This window comes from Zonotrichia leucophrys, chromosome 2 (genome assembly GCF_028769735.1).
Source record: "Zonotrichia leucophrys gambelii isolate GWCS_2022_RI chromosome 2, RI_Zleu_2.0, whole genome shotgun sequence".
In the NCBI taxonomy this organism is placed as follows: Eukaryota; Metazoa; Chordata; class Aves; order Passeriformes; family Passerellidae; genus Zonotrichia; species Zonotrichia leucophrys.
The window spans coordinates 7,167,052-7,190,994 of NC_088171.1; the positions used below are offsets into that span (position 1 = coordinate 7,167,052).

General features: G+C 43.0%; 1 protein-coding gene across 3 annotated transcripts in view; it reads right to left on the reverse strand.

Annotated features, from left to right (window-relative positions):
• The window catches only part of PRKAG2 (protein kinase AMP-activated non-catalytic subunit gamma 2), a 222,517-nt gene that overhangs the window by 161,975 nt on the left and 36,599 nt on the right, over nucleotides 1–23,943 (reverse strand). The window contains exon 1 of one of the 3 annotated variants that reach the window (XM_064703864.1): nucleotides 7,693–7,859. The exons of the other annotated variants lie outside the window; for them this stretch is intronic. Within the exon in view, the coding sequence (XP_064559934.1) occupies nucleotides 7,693–7,773 (81 nt within the window). The 5' untranslated portion in view covers nucleotides 7,774–7,859. Of the gene's footprint in view, nucleotides 1–7,692; nucleotides 7,860–23,943 lie in introns of those variants that run through there. 3 annotated transcript variants of the gene reach the window in all.

A 23,943-nucleotide genomic window follows, 5' to 3' on the forward strand; every position in this document is an offset into this window, starting at 1 on the left:
ACCATGAAACCATTAAGTCCTTGATATTTCCCCAAAAATAGCTAAATAGCTGTCTTCCAAGCTCTTCTTCCTGAGTGATCCTGATCATGAGATACTGGCAGCATCCAGAACACCCTTTTTAATTTCTGAAATTCTTAACTGATCCTGACAGGAATTAATCTCCAGCAGTCTACAGCAAATTCACTTTTTTTGTTGTTGTTGTTTCTGGGGCTGTAGACAAGATCCATCAAAAAAACTTACAAGAGAGCATGGATTGTTTTTTGTGTTGTCCTCAATCTCAGACTTAAATCACTAGAACACATTCCTATGCTGTTTACAGAAAAAAAATTGAAAGTTTCTTTCAAGCCTTGTGCTCTGCTGCCAGGAAACCCCAGTGTATCTCATCAGTGATTCAGTCTTTGCAGATGAGCTGGGCACAGACAGCCTGGGGTGGGATGGAATCCCTCCTGCCTGCAGCCCCATCCTGTTTAAAAGGTGCAGAGAGCTCAGGGCTGTGTGGAAATGCTGTGGTGGAGGGTGCTGCTCCCCACCTCATCAGGTGACAAAGCCTGACTAGGATCCCCAAGCACACAGCAGCTTGGTGTCACTGTCATATTTCCTGAGAAATCTCTTTGCTCCTGGGAAGCTGAGAAGCCTCAGAGAAAAATGAAAGCAATAATCTGATTTGCTTCTCCTGTGTTTTGCTGCTTTGGAATGTGTTTGTACATTGTTTACCAACAGGTGGTTATTTCATGTGAATTGTTTTGACTGAATGACCAATCATGGTCAGGCTGTGTCAGACTCTGGAAGGAGTTACAGGTTTTCTTATTACCTTTTAGCCTTCTGTCTGTATCCTTTCTGTATTCTTTAGTATAGTTTAGTGTAGCATTCTTTAATATAATATAGATCATAAAATAATAAATTAGCCTTCTGAGAACATGGAGTCAGATCCACCATTCCTCCCTTTGATGGGGGACCCAGAAAATGCCACAGCCTGGTTTTTCAGCTCCTTCACACCACAAACCACACAGCAGTGACTGGCAGAGTGTTTATTACAACAGCAGATGGACAACCTAGCAAACGTGCAAATAATGAAATGTCACTTAAAAAAAAAGGAGAGACAGAGAGAGAAAGTGAGAGAACAGCAGAGAAAGCATGCCAGGGAGGAAACCAAAATTCCCAATAGTCTCTGTGACACCACCATGATGCACACACAAACCCACTATTAAGTGCTATTCCTGGGTGCTCAGCCAAAGACAAGCTTTCTCTGGCGAGACATTTCATTTAAGAAGCACCCAAAGTTTAGGAACACAAGGTAAAAGCAGAAGATAACACACCTCAGTCCTGGAAAATGTGGTTAGGTGAGTGATGAGGGAATTAAGAAACCAAGAGACACGACTCTAAGGAAGGACTGCAGGAGACTGGAAATGTTACCCTTCAGATGGCTCATACTCAGTGCCAATAAAAGTGCTGTCCAATACTTATGAGTTTGTCTTACATAAATGAGACACTGGATCCCAGTGCATTTGCAGAGAAAAGCCAGCATTTGCTACCAAACACAACTTCAGCCACAGTGAAATAGCAGAACTGCAGGAAACAAAAGATGATTTTGCCATAATGTAATGAAAACACTTGAGCCACTGCAGCACAGGAGCAAACAATCTGAAGGGGATTCAACACAAGGATCACACTGAGGATTACTAACTCATCTCCACACTTCAGCTACTTTGAGTCACTGTGTTTTGCATTTTTTTGTTTTTCCCCACTTTTTATTGGCCAAATCTCTTAAAAAACCATGTCCACAAGCAAGAATAAAACAAAACAGAATCAGAACTGAAAACCCCCAGCTGATGGCCTTATCTGAAATGGACTTTCAGGGTTCTCCCTTGCATGTATATGACTAAAAAAAGGTGACATTGACACCAGGGAAAAGATCTCTGCCATAAATACTTGAACTGCAACTATTTTTTCCAGTTCACTGCATTTAGGAAGACAGCTGCCTGTTGCCTCCTCTTTCCATTCTTGTCAGGCACTAACCGTGAATAATCTTGACAATTAGAAGAAAGGGACCTGCTCTGATCTCCTGGTCCCTTAACTAAAGAGAAAAAAAAAAAAAAGGGAAAAAATGCAGAAGCAAAGAGGAAATTAGGGAAGGAAAGGAAGAACAAGATGGTTCTGTGCTTTATGTGCTGAAGAGCAGAATGGGAGGTCAAGGGTAGCAGCACATGGTGTTCATGATGAGGAAAGATTCCCCTCTTGCTGCTTTCCTGATGCATTTTCCTCCATCACTCTGCAGCTGCAGAGAGCAATTTCACCTCTATGAAGTTTACAGTCACTTTGCTACAGCTTATCTTATACCTTTAGCACCACATGTAAAAAGAGACCGATAAATTTAATTTGCTTTATTTCGTAAGCTAAACTAGTTTTTTCTTTTCCCAAAAGAATGGATGTCTTCATTCATCACACTCTGAACTCTTTGTTTAAAGGTGCATTTTGCTGAAGCCACAACATAAAATGCCCTTAGGGAGAGAAGAAAGCTCAGATTGTCAGAGACAACCTAGAAGACTTTATCACACTCCTAGTACAGTATCCTGCCCAAACACAGCTTTTATGCCCTTTGTGTCCCACCCCTGAGCTAAGACACAGTGAGATTTTGTGCCACTCCTAGATTTTCAGTTAGCAGTGACATCCACTGCTAATAAATTACAATCCATCATTCATGCTGTGGGAATCCAAAGGGTTTTACAAGCTACAGATCCAGAACAGCTTCATGAGAGCACTTCAGTGATGAGATTTTCACCGCCTGCTCTGGCTTTCTGGATGAGCTCTGGGAAGGCATTCTGGTATCTGTCACTGCTCACGTTCCCCACACTTTGTGCCCAGCCTAGAGGGAAGGGGAAAGCCAGCAGCTCCACCAGGCAATGTGCTCCCATTTCCCTGGCATGGCAGAGGCTGGACAATGTGCTTAAACTCTGGAGTTTCTATATCATTGAATTTCGCATATTCAGTGAATTAATTATAATGTAGCCTTTTCTTTGAGGCATAACCAATTCCTTTTCATTTGTAATCCAACTAAGAATAACAGTTTCACCTTTATATGAACTAAATGAACCTGCTTTGGCAAATAAACAGTCAAGAAGATAAATGGTCTCTTCTTTTCCAGGGTTTTGTTATCCTTGCAACATATGGAGATTGCATATTTCTAATTTCCTACTTCCTGCAAAAAATTTTGTTGCAAACAGATTTAACTCTGAATAGACCCTAAATTTTGTGCCCTTTTAAATGTATGAATAAGCCAATGCAGAAAGCAAACAGTGGCTTTGACAGAAGCTTACTTTCAAAAGCAGCCTGACAAGCATGACCATCTTGTGTGGTAGGTCTGAAATGAAAAGCACTATTATTAGGAGAAAAGTTCTGTTCTGTACTATTCCCATTGCCCAGAATTAAAAAAAAAAAAAAAATATACATATATATATATATATATATATATATATATATATACATATATATATATACATATACATATATATATATATATATATATATATATATATATATAAATGAACGCTGCATCTCACCTCTCCTGCATCTCATCTCTCTGCTGCATCTCTCTCTCTGTACTGGCTATCAAATGGGAATAAAGTAGGGTATTTTTTTTCTTTTCCCCCTCTAGAAAGCTGTCCAAACACGGGGCTTTCACTACGGTGTGCACGGCACTCGGAGCGTGGTTTACTCCAGCTCCTTCCCCAGCTCCAGCGGTACCAGCGTAGCCATGACAACGCCGGCATGGGGAGGCTCCATCCCCGCAGGAGGCTGGGCCGGGGCTCGGGCAGCGCAGGGAGCTCCCAGCTCCGTGTTTGGGCTGCAGGACCCAGCCAGGATCATTTCAGCCCGATTTCAATCCCTTCCCAGGTCCGTGTTTGGGCTGCAGGATCATTTCAGCCTCGTTTCAATCCCCTCCCAGCTCCGTGCCAGGGCTGCAGGACCATTTCAACCCAGTTTCCATCCCATCCTGCCTCCGTGTTTGGGCTGCAGGACCATTTCAGCCCAGTTTCCATCCCATCCCATCTCCGTGTTTGGGCTGCAGGACCATTTCAACCTGGTTTCAATCCCCTCCCAGCTCCGTGCCAGGGCTGCAGGACCCAGCCAGCACCATTTCAGCCCAGGTTCAATCCCAGTTTTGCTCGCTGGTGAGACACACTCCGGGCATCCCTGCACTGGGAGCACTTCCAAGCGTCACCAAGATGAGATTTCCTTTGCACAGCCTTCTGTATAGAAAGCAGGGTTAACTCTCTGAGTGCCCAGTGGAGTGAGATGAAGGAACCTCCCTGTCCAAGTGAAAAATCCCAGAATTTAAATTTTAAGAATATAAAGCTTCTGAGGAAAAGCATGTTTGTTAAGAGAACTGCCAATGTCCAAGGGATCATAAATCTCACATTTCCAGGCTCACACACACCAAGCCCTGGTCACTTGTTAAAGTCTGTCTCAAGGGATGTGCTTCAAAGAGCATCACAGTTCTGCTTGGGAGAAGGTGTTACAAGACACCAGTGACTATCTCTGGAAGAAATATGGATAAAATAATTGCCCATCTGGAAAATCTTGTGAACAATGAAGCAAGCAGAAGAACACAACAAAGAGATTACTCACTCACACTAGAAATAGCCACCACTGAAAATAAATCTTTGCAGTGGGTCCAGTTTGGAAATAATCCTCACATAGAAAGGGAAGGGAAGAAATGACACATACCCAGGGGTTTTTTCCTAATTGTTGTACATGCAGTACTAAAATTCTGAGGAAGATATTTCCCCAGGTAAACTTCAGGCTTCTTTCAAGGACTATGACTTCATCATTTCTTATTTTTTTTTAATAGTCCCTAGTTTAGATCCAGTGCAGGGAAGAAAACCTTACAAACAAGCCATATAAAATTCTGATTCCTTTAGAAGGTGTCTTCTGATTTTCGCCATCTTATCCTTTCTGAGTCCATTTAAGCACCACAATTACAATGGACCAATCTGAACATGCTGTGGAGAAGGGACAAGCAAACACACACTCAGGGAAGCCCAACTGAAAACTTAAGCTCATTATCCACGTACACCAAAAGTAATTTCTGTCCTCTGCAATGCTTTGAAACCCAGCAGGCACTGGTGAGCTGAAACAGGCAAAGCTGCATCTGATTTGCCTGACAGTTTGTGCATCAAAATGTGTTGAGAAGAATTTGATCCTGCTTGGAGAGTGTGGGAAACATTTCCAACTTAGCAGGACACCCTGGACACGGTGACAGATGGGCAGAGTATGAGCCTGGCATGGGAGAGGCCATTTCAGAACTGGCTGTTGCTCCAAGCCATGTGGCAGACAGTCCAAACTCATTTGTCACAAAAAAATAAAGCTGACACTGGAATTACCAAAAACCAAGGCTCAGGGAGAGCCCTGCCTGCAGCTCAGCCTGGCAGGGACACCCACCCTGCCAAGGAGCATCACTGGAAACCTCCCATGAAATTAATGAGCACCCAAGAAGAAAACAAAACAAAGCAAAAAAAGGCAAAGCTATTTTTTTTACTCAAGATAAATTAAATCCACAAGCAGGAAATTTTGATTCAGAATAACAATTTTGTTTTTTCATTACTACCAAAAATTAGGTTCACACCAGTAATGCGGCCATAAAAAATATTGGGTATTTTTTTCCATCAGGAACATAATGTTCCATCAGGAACATTAATTTCTATCTATAAGTACTGAACAGCTGTACAATTATTAGTATATATATTTACATCCAAGTTTTATTAACACTTACTTTGAGGTCTATTAGAAATGGAAATTGGGCTTAGAATCACAATCAGGCACTAGAAATCATCAAATACCTATAAGGAAAGTGTCTGTTACATCAGCACAGAAAGGCAAATTTTGATAACTTTATCAAAATATACATCAGTTCTAAAAGCACCTACACTGAGGAGCAGAAACAAACTGCCCTGGTGACTATTTCCTCCCAGATGTAGGTGTGACAGAGTTCAACTCACTGGGCATCACTATTTTTACACACATATGAAACAGTTTCATGTAGGGCAATGGATATGGGAAACACATATATTCATATGTGCATACAGACATGGTAACAACATGGTAACATTTTTAACTGCCATTTATTTTAAATTTAGGATGATTAAATATTTACTGTCTTCAAATCAGCTTGTCTGCCCCTACTTGGGTGGCCAAAGAGGCTGAAATGACAGAAGGATTTTCTCCTGCTGATGGAAACCCGATGGCTCTTGGCTGCCTGAAGCAAACTCTGGTTACAGGTGATTTCCATCAACTCTGTGTTTTGCTTTTAAAGATTTGCAACAATATTGCATTTAATTCTCCTAGTTTCTTCTTGATGAATGTCAGACATCCTTGTGCATTCAGATTGATGGGGTGGGTTTGAGGGGTGGCCGAGTCTTTTTGTTTATTGCAAACTGGAGCATTTAAAAAATAAATACATTTGTATTCCACTCTCAGTAATAAAAATGTACTAAATTGAAGTACAACCAAGTCTTCTTTTGCTGGGTTTCCCACTGGCTCCCTTAGAATTGAGGGCTGGCCCCTTGTCAGCAGGATCCCTTTCATCCTGCTGCCCATCATTCCCTCTCCATCAGATAATCCTGCCCCCCCGGCTCCCAGCTGCAGCAGCTCCAGCCTGCTCACACCTCCCAGGGCTGCTCAGAGTCAGCACAGCCTCTGCTCTCCAGCCTCTCCTGCACCCACCACAGAGGGGACACGGCTGAGGGGGAAATGCCTTCCCCAAAGGCTGACACTCTCATTTCTCCCGTGGCCCAAACCACAGAACAACAAACAAAACACACAAGATGCTGGCAAAATACCCTGCATCTTATACTGGATTAAATTTCATTTGCTGTTCACCATCACCCCACTGACAGAAGATTCTGAAACCCTTCAGGCTCTGATCCCAGGATGGAGCTGCCTCATCCGTTTTGGCTGTTCATTATCTCACAGATCCATTAATTGCAGTGCAAATTGCATGTGTTCAGCACTAATTCTTGTAAAAAGGGAAAAATGCAAGGGGGAACGCATGAAGCCAGTAATACAGCTCTTTATCCGAACAAACCTCATCAAATATCAAATTAAAATCATTAAGCAAAGCAGCACTTCCTGCAAACCTGTGATTTGGGGTTGCAGTGACTAGCCATGGCAAATTAGTTGCTCAGCAGTTCAGGAGGCTCTGAGATGAGCAGTAGGAGAAACCAAGCATTGCAGGATGCAGAGACCAGATGGTTTTAGGCTGAAAATAAATGAATACCCTCCAAATGATAATGTCTCTTTCCAAAACATTAGCGAAAAGTTATGCAAGGTGGAAAGAAAAGCAACCAACAAACCAACCCCAAACCCAAGCTACATTCTTTAACTAGATAAAAGAACATTTTGTTCAGCATTGAAGTATCTATTGTAATTAAATGCTCTAAAAACAGGACAACAGCCCCGTGCCGGTCATGCATACGAGAGACAAAACACGACAAAAAACCCAAAATACCCAAGAATGATGCATTTCTTACAGAGCCTGAAGAATTCCTGCCTCTCGGCAGACTCCTGCAGTGCACTCGGGCATCCACCTAAATGAATGCAAAACCCATTTTCCCCTGCTAAGATAAATCAATTTAATAATAAAAATAATCAAATCCAGAGAAACCCAGGGACAGCCGAACCCCGGCTCTGACTTACAGCTCTGAAAAATCCTGCAGTCTGGCTGGAAACGTCCATCGAAGAACTGCATTGAAAGCTTTTCCCTAAAGGCAAGCGCATTTAAACATCTCGGGCTCTGCTACTGGAGCCGATGCTGCAACAGATGGGGCTCGGGGCTGGGTGTGTTGGTGCCTCCCATCGCGGCAGGCGCGGGGATGGCAGCGCCGGCGGAGCCACCGCAGCGCGGGGAGGGCGGGCGGGCTCTGCCCCTGCGGGCTCCGCGCCAGCACCGGCCAGGTTCGCTTCCCTGTCTGCGGAACCGGACATGGGCTCGGGCATCACGGCCAGCCCTGTCCGCGGAGCCGGACATGGGGTCGGGCATCACGGCCAGGTTCGCTTCCCTGTCTGCGGAACCGGACACGGGCTCGGGCATCACGGCCAGGTTTGTTTCCCCGCCTGCAGAACCGGCCATGGGCTCGGGCATCACGGCCAGGTTCGCTTCCCTGTCTGCAGAACCGGCCGTGGGCTTGGATATCACTGCCAGGTTCGGCTCCCCGCCTGCAGAACCTGCCATGGACACGGGCAGAACCCCGGGCATCACGGTCAGGGTCGCTTCCCCGCCTGCAGAACCGGCCGTGGGCTCAGCCAGGGCGGGAGGGTCATTTAGCAGCGTTTTTGGGTGCGGGATGCTCAGGGGGGCACAGGGGAAGTCAGAGGGTTCAAATAACCACAGGCGGTTTTAATGCGATCTGAAGGGGGGGAAGAAAAAAGATCCCGTTTTCAATAGCAGAAGTTTCAGATGACTGAGGCTGCGTCTGCATCAGTGTCGAATACCTTGGGGAAGGCAGCACAGAGCAGCAAATGCATTTTCAAGGCTGGAGTCTCTGCTGCTCCATAACAGCCCCATTCCCCACTTAACCACAGCCCCACTTTGTAGCTGCACAAAAGTCACTTCATTTCTCTGGGCTTAAGTTTCCCTATCTGCAGCGTGAACAGGGGATGACTTGGCTAACTTTTTAATTTATTATAAAGACCTCACTGGGAAAATAAAGTGCCTGAGCACAAAGTATAACCATCAGAAGTATCACCATCCAAAAAAAGATAATAGTTATTTTGAAAGGGCACCACATGAGCAAGTGCTTAGCAGAGCAATGCAAACTCTCCCAGTAGGAGCTGAGGGATGGTGGGGATTTGAATTTCCTTCTTCATCAAGCTAAATTCCTCCTTTATAACCCCATTCAGCTTTGATTACTCCACCAACCAGTCTCACAGTGCCCGGCACTGGCAGTGAAATTGTTCCCCAGACCATGGGGACACATCCTTGGCCAAGATGCTGTCGAAGGCTGGCTCAGATGAGGACACCTCTGCTAGAACAAAGCAAAAGAAAGCAAAAGGCAGAAAGATCATTCCTGCAGCTTCCAATACTTGAACAGAAGCACCAAAACACCACGCAATGAGCTGACCCCTCCCTGGAGAAACAAGTGGCCAGATCTTGAGCCACGGAGCATTGCCAGTCCTTTCTTGGTCATCTCAAAATACCATTTGTGAAGATCTGTTGAAAAACTCCTTAAGAGGGAGGATTTACTTTCATTAATGACTCCAGGTAACTAAACCACCAGATCAGTGGAGTGGACTTGGCTTACGCATCACTCTCAGTCTATTCATCCCATTCATTGCACCCTTTTGCAAGAGGATGCAGCCAACACCACCCTTAATTCTGCTGCATCAAATAATAAACCCCACTGAGGCTGGGCAGTACTTCAGCAGCAAAAGGATGAGGTCCAGGTGACACCCCTCGTGTGCCAGGCAGAGAGCACACCCTAGGAACCATCCACTGCTCTCTCCTCCTTCAGTGAGCTAAAAGTGCCTCTGATAACACAACCCCTTGGGAGCAAAAAAGCTGAAAATGGTACAGAGTGTTCACTCACAAATGGCAGCTATTACTTGAATCCTCTCATGACAAGATCACTGGCAGCACTTTTTAACAGAAACATGCACAAATATTTGGTGTTTAGAAGATTTGTCCCCAGCTAAATTAATATTTTATGCATGCAGAATGTACAAATAGTTTAGGAAAATAAACAAGCTTCCTCTTAAATGCTGTTTAAGGGGTATAAGAGAAACCAGTCACCCAGCTGGAGCAAGCAAAGCACATTTTGTCTTTCCTCCTTGAGCTGTAGGAAAAAGGAAGGAATCTGTGGCTGACCTAGAGAGGGTAAAAGGGAAGATTGGATTCATAGTGGAATAAAAAGGGCTCTCCTGCAAAGCACAGTTCAGATCAAATGCTTCTCTGTATAGGTAACTTCTAAGGATTATTCAGATTAGCAATCAGATCAAATAAGAAGGGGCATTAACAGCCAGGGAAATGTCCCACATCCCTAAATCATCCCCTTTAAATCACTCACAGGCTCAGTTCCATGTACCCAAAGCCAAGAATCATCCAGACCTATAAAGCATTTAAAGAAAAAAATATCTTAAAATGGTTTTTGGTCTCAAAGTCTGATTGGCACAAGTTCCACCTCAAAAACATGCCTTTTCCTCCCCCACCTTTGGATAAGGAGTGTGAAACAGATTGCACAACTACATCTCAGATAGGCAGAACAGTTAATGGTTTAGATACCATTTCATAAATATTTGCTGAACTAGTTTTTGGATTCTGTCCAGTTTCTGACAACCATTAAAAACATTGAATAATTTGCCATTTTCCTTCACCCTTCTGGGGTGAAAAATAGGCAGAGAGATTTTATTGCTATAATTTCTTACCATTATTTAATGACTACTTGTATTTATGTTGATGTCTCCTGCCAAAGAAGCCCAAGTGATTCTTGAATCTACAGGCCTGAGTTTTCCAAATCACATTTATGTAAATATTTATATATTTTTAATTAAATATTCCCATACTGAATACCTGGGCTCATATGTGGCTGAGTAAGCAGTGGTGAAGATCTGAGAGAAACCAACCAATTTCTGAATAGTTTCACATTGGGATTTCAAGTGCCTGTGCTCTGTCAGAGATGCTGAGGCTCAGTGAGTAAGAGCAGCAGTGACTTACAGCACATCATCTAGCACAGAATGGTGCAATATGGGAAATCACACAAATCAAGTCATTTGATGATGTTTCCAACCACACTTTACTGACAAGTTCTAGGAGTCTCTGTGAACAGGGATCCAAAGCTTCAGCCATTTCCTTGCTTCCTTTCATATTAAGAATAATTCAGGTGGTTCCAGAAAATGCTTTATATAATCAATTTTCCATGACAATAAGTTTTTCAGATATTTTCAATTTTTTCCTCCCAATATTCAAGTCCTTATATCTCAAGCTCAGCAGTCTTTATTCATTTTATGTTTCTTAAAAAAAAAGTTCCTTTTAGAGCCCTTCTAGATCACTCACATATTTGGACTGACTGTAGGATTCTCACACTTTATCAGGCAGTAAGGCTGGAGGGAAAACAAATCACCAAAACCTGCTTATGCCTTGGACTGTGAATTATACACTCACCTATGGCCCAAAGACCAAACTCTGAGCAAAGCAGATTTATGACTGTCTCATTTTCACCAGAATAAAGCTGCAGAATTCCCTGTCCAACTGAAACAGGCATTGTTGTACTGGTTTATTTTTCCATTTGAAGAGTTTCGTTTTTAAAAATTCAGAGCCAGACTCCTCAACCATCCTCAGATTTGACTGCACATAATTCCTGCACAATTTCCTTGGACTGTTCCAAAACACCAACTCAATTTCATCCTTTTAGTCCAAGTAAAAGCCTAAAGTATCATAAATTTCTATCTGGCAGTACAGCAACCTTCCACAATTTCCCAGAGACAGAAAATGTCTGGCTATTGGTTGTTGTTATTTATATTACATAATTTTCCACAAAGATATGGTGGGTTTGTAAGTACTACATAAATTAGATGAGTTCATGGGGCCAGCTTCCATTATAGTTTCCTTTTTCTTATGAGGCAAACAGTGCCTTGAAATCAATGGAGCTTCTGTCTGTGAAGATATCGCTTCAGAACTCAGCAGATACAGCAATTATTGAAGTGCATGGTGAGCCAGAGCTCTGCATGCCAGGGCAGGGCTTCTGTCCACTGTGTAATTAAGAAAGATTTTTCATATTTTACAGCCAACACAACCATCATATTCATGGTTGCCCTATCCCCACTCCTACTGAGCACAAGCAGCAACCCAAAGCAACGTGCAACACAGATGTGGAGCCTCCAGCCAAGAAGCCAAAGCACCTGGGCAATGCTCAGATGAGAAAAGCAAGTCCTTGAAGGGCAGGGAAAGCCACAGCAGCAGCTGGGACACCAAGGGGAAGATGAAATGGGAAGAAAAATATCCTAAACTGCGCCATAAAACACACCAGCTCTTAGTAGAACAGCCAAAGTAGCCTCTCAAGAGTTGATGTTGGGCAAAGGGCAGCTGGGATCTACAGGAGCTGGAGAAAGGAGTACAAGATAAAACCAAAGCATTTAGCCCCAAGAGTAAGAGGCAGGGATGAACTGCCCACCCCACCCAAATCGGGCAAAACTGCAATGCAGGGTGATGGAGATGGTACAAAATGGAAAGAGAGAGGAGCAGAGAAAAATATCCCATGACAAACAAAATCCACAGTTTACTCCTATTTTCATCTCAAACAGCCACGATTTTTTCCTTGCAATTTTTCAGCATGATCTACCAAGCAATGAATCAAGGAGCTGGGATTCCTGACTCACTGCTGACAAGCCAGAAGGAGAACATCCATGTGAGAAACACCAAACCCCAGTGAGAAATCGCCCATCTCTCCTGGGGGAGGGAGCACCCTGCCAGCCTGCAGTGGGGATGGATCACACTGCACCAGGATGGATCACACTGCACCAGCGATGCCTCAGCCAGCTTGGGTACCAAAAGCTGATAGCTGCATTCTCAAATCTACTTCTTTAGCAGAGAGGTTTTTCTTTACAGAGAATTTTTTTTCTTTACAGAGGGGGTTTTCCCTCTTTATTTGCATATATAGCCAGATGCAAATGGCATTGAAAGGATGAGGTGTTCATACAAAGGCAATACTTGTGCCTGCTCCACATGGACCCCACTGCCCTTCCCACCTGTCTGAATCTCACAGGTGGAGGGATGGAGCCTCTTTCTTGCATCATGGTGGGCAGGAAGGGGTGGAGACACTTTTGGAGAGGTGCCAGGGCAGAGCTGGGCTGTGTCTGGAGTCAGTGGAGGTCTCTGGGTGCTTGGGGAGAATTACAAAGTCTAAGCTAGGACACAATGTTCAATAACTCAGGGAGTGAAGGACCAACACTTTGAACTATAATCAGGTGAAACCCTTCAGAAATGTCCTGGTCTAAGAGGATGAATAAACCAGAGAGCAAAATTACTGTCAGGAACTTGGTGGTGCCTCTGTGGTGCCTCATTCAGCTTTCCTTGAGGCATCTTGGGGGCGCTGCCACTCTGGTATCAGTGATGATCTGGGAGGTTTTGAATCAGTAGCAATTGGTGATTCAGGATGAGCAGATTTAAACACTGTGGACTGGCTGAGAGCCCCCATTGCCCTTGTTCTCTACAAAGGCATTGCATTTTAAAAGTTCTGAAGGACACAGAATGGGTCTTACCTTGCTTCTACTGTGTCCCTTAAAAGCTTGGATGAGAAACACCCTTTGTGGGCCAGAAACAGTCCCACAAGACAATAGAAGAATGATATTGCAGCATTTAGAAACGGGTAAGAACTCCAACCAGGGGCTTCAGCATAAAATCCTTTTATATCAGTATGCAAAGGCTATTGGGATCTATAAAAATGTGAATTCTGCAATATGGCTTTCAGCTTCACTGGTCCCAGAGTGTGATCTCTGAGGAGCAGCACTTCCATGAGGACACAGCAGTGGCCACATGGATCAGTGGAGATGTCCCAGCTCTGCCTCCTTGACCTCTCTGCCTTGGGCTGCTCTGTGCTCCCAGCCTTGGCAACACACACACTGCTCCTGGGGCTGTGGCAGCAACAGGGATAGGGCTGTCAGTGCCAAAAATCCAGGGGAACAGGGGGAAAAATGAGGCAGGAAGGAGAAAAAGGTGATGGTAATTAGCTGCACATAAACCCAGGCACACCTGAGCAGTCTGTAACATTTTAAGAACGGCTTAGAGAGTGTGGTGGAGAACATACAATGCTACAGCACATCTGCAGCTCTCAGGGGAGCACTAATTATTTACCCAAAAGAAAACATCCCACTGCAATAACATCACAGGACACCCATCCAGGAATTAAGATGCTCTTGCACGTACACAGCAAGTTTTATTTTCTTTGAACCCCATGGCTTAGGTTTGACTGTTGTGATGGATGTTGAATTATTTCATTGAAGTTGTCCCCGTGCCTGCAGGGCCCAGGTGAGCTACCCACGTCCTCACATCTTTGTACAGCCTGGCTAGGGACAATTTGTTCTTCAGGTCAGGGATTCTGGGCTTTCTAAGGCACTCTGTGCACGTAGCAGCTTTGCTCTATGAAGGTTTTACCTTTTGTAGGTGTGCAATAAATAGTAACCATTAACTCTGAATTGAAGCAAGGACCCACCTAGAAAAGGATAAAGTGGCTGCCTACATACAGGAATGAACAGTTAAAATATCATCAAAGGTTTAGAAGCTGAAGTACAAAGATCTCTGCTTGTATCAACTGGCTGTTAGAGAAAAAAAAAAGGAGGTAAGAGCACCTTGCAGCATTTAAAGTAGGTCAGCACTGCCAGAAAAGCAATACTTTTAAATACATTGTGATGCAGAAACCTGACACAGAGTTACAAATTCACCAGAAAGAACTTGTCAGCTTAACCAAAATAGAAATAAATGAGTTTATCCACTCAATTTAATGTAGAGACATGCAGCAGTTGGGGCTGATGAAATGGGTACAAGCCACATCAACACTTGCAGACTGGCATGAACACCCTAGGAATAATTACATCCACAGTATTATGCTGGATCCCATTGGAATGAGCAGTGAGACTTTCAGCCTGTAACTAGAGATGATCTCAGGGATTTCTGGAATACAGATGGATCTGGAATAGAGATTTCCCTGAGAGCTGCTTCATCCACTCACTCCCACAGCACCAGGGGCTGCCCAGATCTCAGGAAGGTGCTCCTCAAGGCTGGGGGCAGAGCACACACAGGGATGGGGTCACAGCACACACAGCACACAGGGCTGGGGCAGAGCACACACAGCACACAGGGCTGCTGGTACTGCAGCTCAGGGACCCTCCCAGCAGAGCCACATCCCTTCCCAAAAAGATGCAGAATGCCCCCCTGCTCCTTTGTGGCACCCACCAGCACAGTGGAGCCCTGTGGTGATGAGCTCTGAAATAGATGCCATCCATTATAAAAGTCCAGTGTTTATTTAACTGCCAGAGGCAGTTCTGGATATAGGATGCACCCAGTGAGAGTGAAGTTATTTTAAGATCAAATATTTGATTACCACCACAGGGACTTATTTACAAAAAAAACCCCAAAAACAAAACCAAAAGCAAAAACAAAATACCAACCAACCAACCAACCAAAAAGCCCCATGTAAGAGCATATTTAGGTTTTACTTCCCAATTTGGTCATGTAAATAATAATTTAAAATAATCTACCCACACCGGAAAGAGAAGTGTGCTCTCAAAGTCTCTCACCACAGACAACAGCACTTTAAAGACATCCTGGACACAAAATTTGCCTAAAGAAAAGTGAATTCAATTTGATTTTAAAGAACCCAACTAATAAAGAGCCAACAAAATTTTTAAAAACCAAATATGAAGTACAAATGATCACATTAGAAGAAACGTGTCATATTCTTCAGTATTCTGGTTTTAATTTGGTTTTTTTGTTTTCTTGGAATGGGTTTTTTAAAGGTAAGACAAGTTGCACACAAAGCAATCACTAAGGCATGTATATAAAACAGACTTTTTTCACTTAAGAAGTTCATGAAATCATTTAAAAGGGGAAGTCTTTTAAAGGCTGTAACCTTTATACCTCACCAAAAAAAGGGTGTAAACTGTCACTAAATTAATTTTACTCATACTGTGACTCTGGTTAATAAGAGTACTAATGTGTGTGAATATATGTACATCTATCTGAGAAAATACACACACACAGAGATATATAAATACAAACACAGGCATAAAAACCACTGTTGCAGGTGAATATTTTTAGTTCTTCCCCCACTCCATGGCCTCCCTGTTACATCCACAATTTAAATGATGAAGGATGACTTTGTGGCTGAGGTTGGCAGGGTACCCACATTCTATTCCCAGCAGATAAATTCCAGCAAGCCCTGAAGGCTGATGGGTCTTTTCTCTCAGTCATAGATTGACTAGATTTGTTTAGGAAAAGTTTGGGTTTTTTTTTTTTTTTTTAATGCTTCCAGCATTTTGTAGAACTGGAAGAAAAAACAATGATTATTTTTAAACTTAGTACATTTGACACAATATTGACTTAAACACACAAATAAAATGGCAGCAACAACTACAACCTACACACAAAGCATCACTTGTTTGGTTCCTCACACTGAAGCTGTCCTCCACAGACATTTGGGCTTCCAAACCTGCCCCAAACACCCCAGATTACACTGGAGGTGGAAGCCCCAAACCTTCTTTTGGGGAGATTCTATGAATTATGCTGAAAAAACAGTGAAGATTGCAATCAGAAGATTGCAATTAATTATGTCATATCGATTTAAAAGTTCAACCAATTCTCTCCAAGGCACAGAATAGCCCAAGTTGGAAAAGACCTCAAAAGATCATCCAGACCAACCTTTCATGGAAAGGGAGCCCAGATGAGATTATCTAGCACCCTGCCCAGTCACATCTTGAAAACCTCCTGGAAAGAGCAATTCCATAGCTCAAATACCACATTTATACAGTGTTTGTTTTGACCACTATGTTATAGTGCTGCACTGGGTAACAAAAGCCCAAAGGTTTTTGAGCTGCCAGAAATCCCCCTGTGAGTGCCCAGCCACCCCTCCTGCTGTCAGCACCAGAGCAGCTCCTGAGCAGGAACACATCCCATAAACAGCAGGATCATCTGTTTTGAGGGTTGCAGACTGAAATCTTGTTTCTTGGCAACATTCAGTAATTCAAAGCACATTCTTAAGTGTTTCATAAAATGCCTTTTTCTTCCTTTTGTAGTGCTTTTGAGCCTCTACACATTTTCTAGTGAGAGCAGGGCTGGTAGACATGGTCCCAGTCCCAATCTCTGAGTTGACTCCCACATGGACCTGGGCAAAATTGTGCTAATTGATTAGCACAATTTTATCTATTATCTATTAATACTTCCACTGATTTATCAGCAAGAACCAATCTTCCACACCAGGCTGTGCAGCCACATTTGCAAAATGCAGCAGTATCAGTTTAGAACAAGCAGGTACAACCACAACTCTTTATTTATCATGAAAAGGAAAAAGCATTAATGGCTGTTCCAAAAACTTCACTGTTTTCATTTCTCCCCTCCTGGCTGTTCTTTGTTGTTTTTTTTTTTAGATTACATGTATTCAGAGGTGCCACCTTTTAACAGAACACACAGGAACAAGTATTGTTCAGTGAAATAAAGATAAAAATATGGCATTAAATAAGGAAGCATGAAGAAACCTGAGAAATCATTTGGCTACAACACCAGCATTAAGTGTGACAAACAGCAGCTTTGGATCTTGATCAACAAACAGCCAGGGGTTGAGGGCTTTGCAAACAACTCCAGGAAGGCTTTCAACCTTGCCCTTGTTGTTGGATACCTCTGTAGAGCTCCTGCCAAAGATAATCCTCCCCTACAGCCCAGTAATATATTCCAAAAAGAGAATTTTATTTACTTTAGGATATGTTAATTACTATTTGTGTGTGTTATTAGCAGCAATTTCTTAAGAATGCATAAGTTGTCAGCTATTTTGAAAGGAAAAAAAGGAGGAAATGCAGCTACAAAATACTCTTGTGTTTACCCTCTCCTAGAACTTGAATTAAAATATTATGAGTGTGGCATAATATACCAGCTACAATGCCCTAAAATAGAATAAACATTTCCATCCACGTACAGCTCAAGATATTTGTTTCTCCAGGACCACTGCCTCTCTTGATTGCAAAGCAGCTTTTGAAAACAGATTTCCCAGTCCCTCAGCTTTCCACTTGAATGCTTCAGAAATATGCCCATTTAACAAGTTGCAGGAGGACCTGGGGGACCTCCTGCTGAAACTCTGACAGCACACAGACATTGTAATAAACTGGCTTCCACCTCAGCTAAAGCTTTTTTACAAAAGGATTTTCCATACAGAATTCATTCCTTGGTGTTCAGAGTCTGATTACCTCTCTTCAGAGCATCAGTAGAGATTTCCACTGAAAGCTTATCAGCAGAGACTGTTTCTGGGAAAGGAGCAAGAGAAATTATCTAACTTGAACTTTGCAGTGCAGCCTTTCACTGCCTTTGGAAGCTACACTGTGAAGTCAGATTTTTGTTTGATACACTGACAACATCTCCAGCATCAGCAGAAAAGGAGCTAATTTGGTTTATTTGCTTTAGGGCAGGAAGAAGGGAAGCAGAAAGCATCTGGAAGAAGAAAATGAAACACTTACAACTGCCTGGAAAACACAATTTCAAATGCTAGATTTCAAGGTCAGGGAAGGAAGTGACCACTGACTGGACTATATTTAAATGCACTGTGAAGCTCCATACTGTGCTTATTTTTAGGTAAGAATAATAACTATTCCCCTTTCTTCTGTACAAACTTATTCCTAACAGGCATCCTGTCCAAAGAGTCATCCAGGACAACTCCTTACACTGACAGGAGCACAGGATGGGGCTATGTGGCTGCCTACAGGAACAATTCTTTTTCCTACCACCAAAGAGATATCAGCAGTGCATTTCCAGGATGGAGTTTCCTTCCCCAGGTCCAAGTCCAACATCTGCTCCAGTCAGTGATGATCCAGGTGTTGTGTCAGACTCCAGATTACATCCCAGCTGAAAGGAAGTCCAGCCAGAATCCTTCAAAATGTCTTCCAAGGCAAAGCTTGCCCAGCACCAGCACCATCCACTAGCTAATGGTTAATCTTTCTGAATCCATTCCTCACTTTGGTTTTACAAAAATTAAGAGGTTTATCTAACTTAGTGCTAGAGTTTGAGCTTCATGTACTGAAAGGACAAGCATAATGTTCTTGCATGAACTGATTATTGGATCACTGGGAGAAGAAAAGATGATTCACATGCTCGAGGTTAAAACAAATGGAGGTGTTCAGGACAGAAAGGATTTCCTTTCCTTTCCTTTTTCTTTTCCTTTCCTTTCCCTTTTCCCCCTTTCCTTCCTTTTCCCCCTTTCCTTTCCTTTCCTTTCCTTTCCTTTCCTTTCCTTTCCTTTCCTTTCCTTTCCTTTCCTTTCCTTTCCTTTCCTTTCCTTTCCTTTCCTTTCCTTTCCTTTCCTTTCCTTTCCTTTCCTTTCCTTTCCTTTCCTTTCCTTTCCTTTCCTTTCCTTTCCTTTCCTTTCCTTTCCTTTCGCCACTTCCTTCCGCCACTTCCTTCCTTCCCTCCCTCCCTCCCTCCTTCCCTCCTTCCTTCCCTCCTTCCTTCCCTCCTTCCTTCCCTCCTTCCCTCCTTCCTTCCCTGTTTTGTGTGGGTGGCTTCCATCTTTTTTATGTGTGGTTCCATTTCCAGGCCACTTCAGAAGATTACCTAACAAACCCTTCTTGCCAAGAAAGTAAACTTCAGAATAACAAGCTGGTAGCAGTCTTGATGACTCCAGCCCCTTTCCTGCAGCACATCATGGTGGTGGATTTTGGTTTCAGTGACCCTCTGCTGAAGCTGTGCTGTGCCCTGGACTGTAGTGGGTCCCTGCCTATGGGGTGTAATGAATGTTCTGCAGATCCTTGTAGCATGAAACCTTTGGAGGTGGCAACTGCCAACGCTGACAGAGGAGCACCTCTTGGAAAGAACTGGCATCTGCCATGGAACAAAAAGCAAACACAGCACTTCATGGATGTATGTCCAAGTTTCTGTCTCTCACAAACATCCCTGCACACACCCCACCAACATGCTCATGGCAGCCAGTGCCACTGCACACAGAATTTTTCAGACATTGATTTTGTTGTCCTAAGCAACCACCAGATCAGCTTGTTCCTCCAGATGTAACCACAAACATCCAGCAGATTAAGCTAAGCTCTCTGGCCAATTTCATGTCTTTTTTTTTTTTTTCATTGTGGAAATGAGGTAACAGGACAATGCAGAGCAGTCCATATTGATCTTATCCCACCACTAAATTTCTTCAATTTATGAAAATCACTAAGAGGTATTTTCTGTGTCAGCTACTCAGAAAGCTGTGCAGCAAGTCAGTGCCTCTAATACATTACAAAACTAGTTGTAAAGTCAGATGCTTGATGTATGGTTCAGCTACAGCCACATGCTCAAAACAAGGATTGCATCTGAATCTAGTATTTTGCAACTGCTATTTTAACAACCTGTTTTAAGTTGCCTTCAAGTCTTGCCAAACTGTAATGAGAAAGAGCAGAAATTTTCCAAAGCTGCGTCTGCCCAAAGAGGAACTATCTGAGAAAACTTCAGCCAAAATATTTAAGCCATTCCTAAAATGGCTGCAGAGAAATTTCTGGTTGCAGAGAATATTTCTATATAAGAAATAATTTTCTGGTGAATTTCAGAAGGAGATTTCTAGCTCTTCCTTGGGTTGGGTTTAAGAGTTATGGCTTGGCAGGACAGACTGCATAAGGCAAATATTTCTGTTCTCTATACAAAAATGTACCTAAATTAAACTATTTTATACAGGGATGCTTACATTGGACAAGCACGGGAAGCAGTGGGACTGAAAAACTGAGCCCCTTCAAATGAGGGGAGTGAAAATGTGGGAGATAATGTGGCCAGACTAACAAGTAAGCAGCTGTGGTACCTGAGAATATCTCAAAAGGAGCAAGGGACTGAGAGGTCAAGGACAGAATCTAATACTTGCTGGAACAAGGAGACTGAAACTGAGTTTAGACATCCACAGAATGGAAGTTGGGATTAAGAAGCAGACATGAGGCAGGGACAGAGCAAAGTGGCTGAAGGCAGAGGGTGTGAGTGAGACAGCTTTACTGGGAATGGGCAAAAGAGACTTCACTTCCTGTCCACCTGCAGAAGATGAAACAGAATCAATTCCTCCTGAAGAAAGCAACAGGACTGGGTAAACTGACATTATGAGCAGGAGCCAACTAAGACTGAGACACCTAAATTCAGATATCTCACCACAAATGCCTCCATATAACCCAGTGTTTGAATTCCCAGGATAGAAGATAGATGTGGAGGGGGCATTCAGTGGCTGAAAGAGAGATCCTTATTGCCATCTGAGACAACATGGGTGAGGGCACAAGGCTGACATCTGCCACAGCATCTACATGGGGCCTGCACTCCATGGGAAAACACCAATTTGCCTGGAGTCCTTTGGCAGAAAATATGTCACTGTTTGTGTCTGATATATCCCCTCCAGAGAGGGGACAGCAGCAGTATCCCAGGGTCAATGAGGAAAGCTGAAGGTCTGGCAGGGTACCTTAGCACAGCTCCAGTGGTAACTTACAGGCTGATAAATGGGCATCCTGATGGATCTGCAGAAAAGAACTGAATTGAAATCGGACAAGCTACTTGTGTCCAAATGTTTCTCAGCTTTTGAGGCACTGACTTTGTAATCTTACCAATATTCTTTCAACTTTCCTTGCATATTTTTATAAAAAGGCCTTATATATGAATTTGGATGGGGGTAGCCAGAAGCATCTGATGAAATTCAAACAAGTCTTTGATTTGTGATAGTCCATAAAACAGCACTAGGCATACATAATGCACAGCATGTTCTCTACAGATAGGTACCTTTGCCAACTAAAGCAACCCCAGAGATGGTTTTCCTAACCACTAAAGACAAATATGCTTAAACAAATGGTTTATGAAATCCAATAGCAAGGCACTGAGAGCAAGGCCAGTCCAGTTTGATTTCTCTGCCTCCTGTTTATCTCTCCTTGAGGAATTCAAACTGAGAAGTCCTTGTGTAACTTGTGAAAACCAAAGAGGAAGCTGAAAGCTCTGTGAAAAGGTTAGTGAAGACAACAACTGGAAACAGAGCCATGCTTTGCACTGTGTTAATCATGAACAGTTTGTGTTTGAAATCTCAAACACGAGCTCGAGCAGTTCAGGCCCCAAACCTGATGCGGATATTTGGCAATCACCAACCTGTGTGCAAAAGAATAAAGAAAACCCTGCTCTTTGTCCTGCTGTTAGAGCTGTTTACTTTCTGGCGTGAGTTTGCAGTTCCTGAGATCTTAGAAAAAGTTCTGTAACCACAGAGCTGCAAAAGTTTGAGAACTGTACCAGACCTTGGGCCAGTAGTTCAACAAACAACTACAAAAGAAGAGTTCAGATCTTCAAAGAGAAAGAGGAAGGAAATCAGCTGTCAGCTAACTTAAAAAAAAAAAAAAGGAAAAAAGATGCAGATGATTTATTGCTTACCAGTTTACCTAAGAAAAAATCCCAACCACCACGAGCCCGTGAGACACTGAACACATAATGTTTAAATTTCTCATTAAAAAAAAATGGCCACAGACAGAAAACTGTAAGTACAAATAAACTTCCTTGGGAAAGCAGCATCAGCGTGGGCAGTAAAGAAGTTGTTGAAGTGGAACAATGTGGCAAACATGACATTGATTGGATTTAAGGCTCTAATCACTTTCCCTTGCACACGAGTCTCATATCTGTTGTTAACTTTAATGAGACTTATGTGCCAAGCCTGCAAGGAAAGTTGGTCCTTAACTCTCCTTGCTGCCAAACTGTTTCATTAGGAAGTATTTCCACGTCTTCCTGTTGAAGTTTCAGTCGGCAGTGAGACACAGACGCAGAGCTGGTGACCAGGAATTCTCTCAGGTCTGGGAGCTGCAGTAAAAGAAGGGCTTGGGCAGATCCAACACTTGTGCCAACAAGTCTGACTAAAGATCTAAAGCTTGTTACCTCCTGCTTGCCCCTGCAGTGACTCTAGAGGAATGACTTTCTCTGCTTTTCTTTCCTTAGTTTCTAAAAAGGGGAAGCATTTGTTGCTATCTCCGTGGTGGAGCTATTTGGAATTGGGACGTGTTTGTAGAACTCTGGGCACGAGAAGCTTTATTTGAATGTTACTCCTTATTAAACCCACCAGCATTTCTCTGAATTCTGATGGCAATCTTTGGCCTACAAATATTGTATGTCATTCCATAGAAATGAATGCCAGGTGAGCAGCTTCACCAAGTTTTGCAGTGGCTTAACGAGTCTGTTTATAGTAATGATCTAATAAACCCAGAGTAATTGAACAACAAGCCACAAATCAGTTGCAGCCTGGAAAATCCTAATTTGAGGCCACTTTCTCCCTCCATCTGCATAATATTTTCAATTTGTTGCTTTTCATTTTAATGCTAATTTACCCAGCGTGTGTCAAAGACCACTTCAGCCTGCTGGCAGCTCAGGAATGGGAGCAGACCTGCAGCTCCTTGGCAGCAGGTGAATGCCTTGGCCCTTGAAGAGCTGTCCAGATTCACATTTCCCCAGCAGCTGGCAGCTCAGCCAGGCCTCTTTGCTGCAGAGCTTTCCTGGGGGAAATTCCTAGCTTACTTTCAAACTTCTGAAGAGCATTTTGGCTTCAGAGTTTCCTTCTGCTCCCAGCACCCTGAGGGTTTGTCTGCTGGGCTGCCTTGGCTTCAGAATTCAGATCTTTTTGGCTTGAAGGTGGCATTATTTAGGAATTACTCAAAAACCTTTTAACCACGTAGGATAAACAAAGAGACCTAAATTACCATTTTAAGTTGTTGAGGTACTACAGGCAGGTAAGATGTTTTTCCAGGAGTTGTCCTTAGTTGCTATAGTTGATACAAATATTCCTTCAGTTTTATGTAACACTATTTGTGGTCAAAAATATTCATGAATATCATTAGGGAAACATGACCTGTGGAGTTTGCTGTTGTTGGCAATGCAATACAGATTCTGGGTTGCTATTGATATTAATATATTATATTGGTTAGCAAACAGTATTTGTGCTTTGGGTCATTTTGGGCTTTCTTGGCTCCTTCACTAGCAAAGCTCAATGTCATTTGGGATAACATTAAACTGAATTCTCTAAATTAAATCCGCACTCTTTCAAACTGAAAATGTAATTCCTGTGAGTTGAGCTGGTGACAGCTCCTCAGCAAAAACATGTATTTTGTTTTTCACTAATTACAATGCTCTAAGATCTCCTAAGTGAAGCATATTGAGTTATATGTGTGCTGTCAATCATGTTTGCCTTTGCTCATGCTGCATTCCTACATAGAAAAATAAGCTAAATTATA